The 6,483-nt window shown below is 40.0% G+C and overlaps 1 protein-coding gene across 1 annotated transcript; it reads left to right on the top strand.

The window, feature by feature from the left end:
• Positions 1-406: 406 nt before the first annotated feature.
• On the top strand, positions 407-1,788 carry LOC147336253 (uncharacterized). The gene has a single exon (XM_086285313.1). The coding sequence runs from the start codon at positions 407-409 to the stop codon at positions 1,592-1,594; it is 1,188 nt and encodes a 395-aa protein (XP_086141439.1). The 3' UTR covers positions 1,595-1,788.
• Positions 1,789-6,483: the final 4,695 nt, after the last annotated feature.

Raw genomic sequence — 6,483 nt, 5'->3', positions numbered from 1 at the left:
CCTTTTATAAAAAGTAGGATCATTAAAAAAACAAAACATTTATTATAGCTCTGTCACGCAGAAAAAAGCTGTCTTTTTTCTGTGGTCTGTTATATAACATTAGGGGTGTTCGTGGCAATTAACTTTTTAATCGACTAAGCAGGTCAAGTAAGAAACACTTAAATATTAAGTTAAATTTGAAAACTGTTTAAAAAAAAAAAAATATCCCCATTCCACATTCCAGAATGTCATGTGACAACCTGATTGGCTTAGGAGTGATGATGTCACAAGGAAGTTTTTCCTTAAATAGGGGTGACAAACAGCAATTTTTAGTTCGTTACTTCGCAGCCTTCGTGTTCGCAGCTTTCAAACGTTCACTACAGAAACATTCGGAAACCTCTCAGAGTCATCGGATACAAATGCCAGCATGTATCCAAGATTACGGCAACCGAGACAAAACGATTACGCCGCCTCTCCTTCCTTGCGTGGCCGGCCAACTTCTCCAAATGGCCTCTTATCCACCCAAAGGGCATTACAGGAGAGTAGGAGTGAAAACAACCATCTCCAGAACAAAATTCAACAACTTGAAAAAGAAAAAGTTCACCTGGAGAAGAAGTGCTTACAAATGGAAGCACAAAACAAACACCTGGAAGAAACACTACAGCGCCAGCCCGACATCAACATTATTAATGAGGGCTGGGGGATCAAGTTTGCTCAAGCCAGAGAGCAGATTGTATTCCTCATCAAAGAAAACAAGCAAAAGAGCGCTGAAGTGAAAGAAATGTCCGAGCAGCTTCAAGGCAGGAAAGCCACGATTGATAAGCTAGAGTGGGATCTCCAATACATGGACCAACAGAATCACCTGCTCCAAAGAAAGCTTGATGAAGCTGAAGAAAAAAATAAAGACCTTCTTCAAGAGAAGGAGCAACAGCAAGAAAGACTGTCAGAAGAAAAGTGCACTATCAAGGACTTTGAGAGTAAAAATCAAAAGTTGCAAGGATTCTGTAATGAACTGAAGGTCAAAACAAGTGAGCTGCAGGGAGAAAAGGAAACTCTGGAAAAACGATGCTCACAGATGCAGAAAAGGATCGATCAAATGGCCAAAAACAACTCAGAGCTCATTAAGGGGATATTGTTGGAATTCAACAACTTGAAGCGGGAAAACACAGAAATGCAGGCGCAAAAGCAAAAGCAAGACAAAATGCATGAAGACCTGCAGTGTACGCTCCGCGACACCCAGAAAAGAAATGAGCAGCTAGAAGGCCTGCACAAAGAAGATCAAGTGAGAAATGCAGACCTGCAGAAGGCAAAGCTGACACAGGAGGCAACATCCAAAGAGCTCAAAGAACAGCTTGAAGAAACACGAGCAACATTAGAACAGGTGGAACAAACATGCAAGAAACTTGAGGAGCAAAACACCGAAACCATCCATGAGTTGAGAACCCTCATCCTGGAGAAAAAGGGGCTCGTGGAAAAGTCCATGAAAAAGAAGAAAAGATTCTTCAGCTTTTTCCGGAAGAGGGACAATACTGCTTCTTCAACTGATGTAGCCTCGTCTTGCTCCACCTCTGTTCACCCCCCCAACCAGTCCCGGCAGTTGACTGCCCCCTCCTGAGCCTGGTTCTGCCGGAGGTTTCTGCCCGTTTAAAGGCAGTTTTTCCTCCCCACTGTCGCCTAGTGCTTGCTCAGAGGGGATTGTTGGGGTTTCTCTCCTCTGCCTTGTTTCTTTATTTGCTTGTTAACTTTTTGTTCTTACTTCATTTAACCTTGTTTCTTTATTTGCTTGTTAACTTTTTGTTCTTACCTCATTTAACCTTGTTTCGTTATTTACTTGTTAACTTTTTGTTCTTACCTCATTTAACCTTGTTTCTTTATTTGCTTGTTAACTTTTTGTTCTTACCTCATTTAACCTTGTTTCGTTATTTACTTGCTTGTTTAACTTTTTTTTCAACTTATCTAACAAAATAAAACAGTTGAATTTATCCTTTGAGTATTGTTCATCTAATCTTTACAGAGTTTTTCCAAAACACTTTCAAACATTCAGATCTGTCTTTCATTTTCTTCTTGAAACCTCATGAACGGTGACCTAAAAACTCTGGAACATGGTTTGAAACACTGAAATTGTTTCAGCTGAAACTGGCAAAGTCATACGTGCGTGTGTGTGTGTCACAGGTGATATGGTGTCACTAGTCCGGTCATCATGTTTAGGCTCATTCACGCCAAAATGATTTAGGCTAAATCTTTAAAACAGTGTCATTGCACACACTTTTCAATCACACAAATGCAGGATTAACTATTTGCAGTATCTTATCTGATTTATTATGAGAATGTCATGCCTGATCATTTGTACCCACACCATCAAAAATGGGGGCAAAAGGGAGGAGATCGCGTTTAATCGATTATAACACGAGGTCAGAAATATAAGTGCTGACATGAGTAGTGTCCACAGAAACCTCTGAGTCTCAGCTAAAAGCTCATGTAAACCATTTCTACAAACACCAAACAAAGCAAAGACACCAAACAGTTAAAAGAGCAGTTACGTCACCATGAATCTGTGGACAGGTAATATCCATATTTTGATTTATGATGTTCTGGAGTTAAATGGGAACCAAAGCATATTTTCAAAGGTGTTATATGCTATAAAATACTTTGAAAAATTAGGTGAGGGAAATGAAAAAGACATTTTTCTATGTTTGAGTCACAGTAACTTTGACATAGTAACATCTGCAGTAATATTTACAGCTCTGATGACATCTCACCAGCGTTAGCTTTATTTTGACACCAAGACTGTTTACACAGAGTTTGTAATTGCAGAGAAATACATTTATTTTGGTCATTTCATTTTGGAGCAGGAAGCTCACCCTTCTTGTTATACCCTTTAGATGAATACAGAGTTTTTTAATTAAATACATATTCTTTAAATAATGTTCCCTTTTATAAAAAGTAGGATCATTAAAAAAACAAAACATTTATTATAGCTCTGTCACGCAGAAAAAAGCTGTCTTTTTTCTGTGGTCTGTTATATAACATTAGGGGTGTTCGTGGCAATTAACTTTTTAATCGACTAAGCAGGTCAAGTAAGAAACACTTAAATATTAAGTTAAATTTGAAAACTGTTTAAAAAAAAATATATATCCCCATTCCACATTCCAGAATGTCATGTGACAACCTGATTGGCTTAGGAGTGATGATGTCACAAGGAAGTTTTTCCTTAAATAGGGGTGACAAACAGCAATTTTTAGTTCGTTACTTCGCAGCCTTCGTGTTCGCAGCTTTCAAACGTTCACTACAGAAACATTCGGAAACCTCTCAGAGTCATCGGATACAAACGCCAGCATGTATCCAAGATTACGGCAACCGAGACAAAACGATTACGCCGCCTCTCCTTCCTTGTGTGGCCGGCCAACTTCTCCAAATGGCCTCTTATCCACCCAAAGGGCATTACAGGAGAGTAGGAGTGAAAACAACCATCTCCAGAACAAAATTCAACAACTTGAAAAAGAAAAAGTTCACCTGGAGAAGAAGTGCTTACAAATGGAAGCACAAAACAAACACCTGGAAGAAACACTACAGCGCCAGCCCGACATCAACATTATTAATGAGGGCTGGGGGATCAAGTTTGCTCAAGCCAGAGAGCAGATTGTATTCCTCATCAAAGAAAACAAGCAAAAGAGCGCTGAAGTGAAAGAAATGTCCGAGCAGCTTCAAGGCAGGAAAGCCACGATTGATAAGCTAGAGTGGGATCTCCAATACATGGACCAACAGAATCACCTGCTCCAAAGAAAGCTTGATGAAGCTGAAGAAAAAAATAAAGACCTTCTTCAAGAGAAGGAGCAACAGCAAGAAAGACTGTCAGAAGAAAAGTGCACTATCAAGGACTTTGAGAGTAAAAATCAAAAGTTGCAAGGATTCTGTAATGAACTGAAGGTCAAAACAAGTGAGCTGCAGGGAGAAAAGGAAACTCTGGAAAAACGATGCTCACAGATGCAAAAAAGGATCGATCAAATGGCCAAAAACAACTCAGAGCTCATTAAGGGGATATTGTTGGAATTCAACAACTTGAAGCGGGAAAACACAGAAATGCAGGCGCAAAAGCAAAAGCAAGACAAAATGCATGAAGACCTGCAGTGTACGCTCCGCGACACCCAGAAAAGAAATGAGCAGCTAGAAGGCCTGCACAAAGAAGATCAAGTGAGAAATGCAGACCTGCAGAAGGCAAAGCTGACACAGGAGGCAACATCCAAAGAGCTCAAAGAACAGCTTGAAGAAACACGAGCAACATTAGAACAGGTGGAACAAACATGCAAGAAACTTGAGGAGCAAAACACCGAAACCATCCATGAGTTGAGAACCCTCATCCTGGAGAAAAAGGGGCTCGTGGAAAAGTCCATGAAAAAGAAGAAAAGATTCTTCAGCTTTTTCCGGAAGAGGGACAATACTGCTTCTTCAACTGATGTAGCCTCGTCTTGCTCCACCTCTGTTCACCCCCCCAACCAGTCCCGGCAGTTGACTGCCCCCTCCTGAGCCTGGTTCTGCCGGAGGTTTCTGCCCGTTTAAAGGCAGTTTTTCCTCCCCACTGTCGCCTAGTGCTTGCTCAGAGGGGATTGTTGGGGTTTCTCTCCTCTGCCTTGTTTCTTTATTTACTTGTTAACTTTTTGCTCTTACTTCATTTAACCTTGTTTCTTTATTTACTTGTTAACTTTTTGTTCTTACCTCATTTAACCTTGTTTCTTTATTTGCTTGTTAACTTTTTGCTCTTACTTCATTTAACCTTGTTTCTTTATTTACTTGTTAACTTTTTGTTCTTACCTCATTTAACCTTGTTTCGTTATTTACTTGCTTGTTTAACTTTTTTTTCAACTTATCTAACAAAATAAAACAGTTGAATTTATCCTTTGAGTATTGTTCATCTAATCTTTACATAGTTTTTCCAAAACACTTTCAAACATTCAGATCTGTCTTTCATTTTCTTCTTGAAACCTCATGAACGGTGACCTAAAAACTCTGGAACATGGTTTGAAACACTGAAATTGTTTCAGCTGAAACTGGCAAAGTCATACGTGCGTGTGTGTGTGTCACATGTCCACGTTCGCAGGGATCAGCTGACACAGAATCGCTGGTACAGGCTGGCTAGTTATTTAATGGTTTCAGCTTAGTTTATCTAAAACTTCAGTGCACGGTTGCAGGGATCAGCTGACACAGATCCCTGGCACAGGCTGGTTAGTTATTTAATGGTTTTAACTTAGTTTATTTGATCTAAAACTTCAGTGCACGATTGCAGGGATCAGCTGAAACAGATCGCTGGTACAGGCTGGTTAGTTATTTAATGGTTTCAGCTTAGTTTATCTAAAACTTCAGTGCGCGGTTGCAGGGATCAGCTGACACAGATCCCTTGCACAGGCTGGTTAGTTATTTAGTGGTTTCAGCTTAGTTTATTTGATCTAAGACTTCAGTGCACGTTCGCAAAGATCAGCTGAAACAGATCGCTGGCACAGATCCCTTGCACAGGCTGGTTAGTTATTTAATGGTTTCAACTTAGTTTATTTTATATTAAACTTCAGTGCACGGTTGCAGGGATCAGCTGACACAGATCCCTGGCACAGGCTGGTTAGTTATTTAATGGTTTTAACTTAGTTTATTTGATCTAAAACTTCAGTGCACGATTGCAGGGATCAGCTGAAACAGATCGCTGGTACAGGCTGGTTAGTTATTTAATGGTTTCAGCCAAGTTTATCTAAAACTTCAGTGCATGGTTGCAGGGATCAACTGACACAGATCCCTGGCACAAGCTGGTTAGTTATTTAATGGTTTCAACTTAGTTTATTTTCTCTAAAAATTCAGTGCACGGTTGCAGGGATCAGTTGACACAGAGCGCTGGCACAGGCTGGTTAGTTATTTAATGGTTTCAACTTAGTTTATTTTCTCTAAAAATTCAGTGCACGGTTGCAGGGATCAGTTGACACAGATCCCTGGCACAGGCTGGTTAGTTATTTAATGGTTTCAACTTAGTTTATTTTCTCTAAAAATTCAGTGCACGGTTGCAGGGATCAGTTGACACAGAGCGCTGGCACAGGCTGGTTAGTTATTTAATGGTTTCAGCTTAGTTTATTTGATCTAAGACTTCAGTGCACGTTCGCAAAGATCAGCTGAAACAGATCCCTGGCACAGGCTGGTTAGTTATTTAATGGTTTCAACTTAGTTTATTTTATCTAAAACTTCAGTGCACGGTCGCAGGGATCAACTAACACAGATCCCTGACACACGCTGGTTAGTTATTTAATGGTTTCAACTTAGTTAATTTTATCTAAAACTTCAGTGCACGTTTGCAAGGATCAGCTGACAAAGATCGCTGGCACAGGCTGGTTAGTTATTTTGTGGTTTCAGCTTAGTTTATTTTGATCTAAGACTTCAGTCCACGTTCGCAGGGATCAGCTGAAACAGATCGCTGGCACAGGCTGGTTAGTTATTTAATGGTTTCAGCTTAGTTTATCTAAAACTTCAGTG

The sequence above is a fragment of the Aulonocara sp. 'chitande type north' Nkhata Bay genome, linkage group LG3, assembly GCF_057382095.1.
Source record: "Aulonocara sp. 'chitande type north' Nkhata Bay isolate Kocher_YH1m ecotype deep benthic linkage group LG3, A_spYH_male_GT1.1, whole genome shotgun sequence".
NCBI lineage: Eukaryota > Metazoa > Chordata > Actinopteri > Cichliformes > Cichlidae > Aulonocara > Aulonocara sp. 'chitande type north' Nkhata Bay.
The sequence above is the reverse complement of the archived record's forward strand: the minus strand, read 5'-3'. Positions and strand labels throughout refer to the sequence as shown.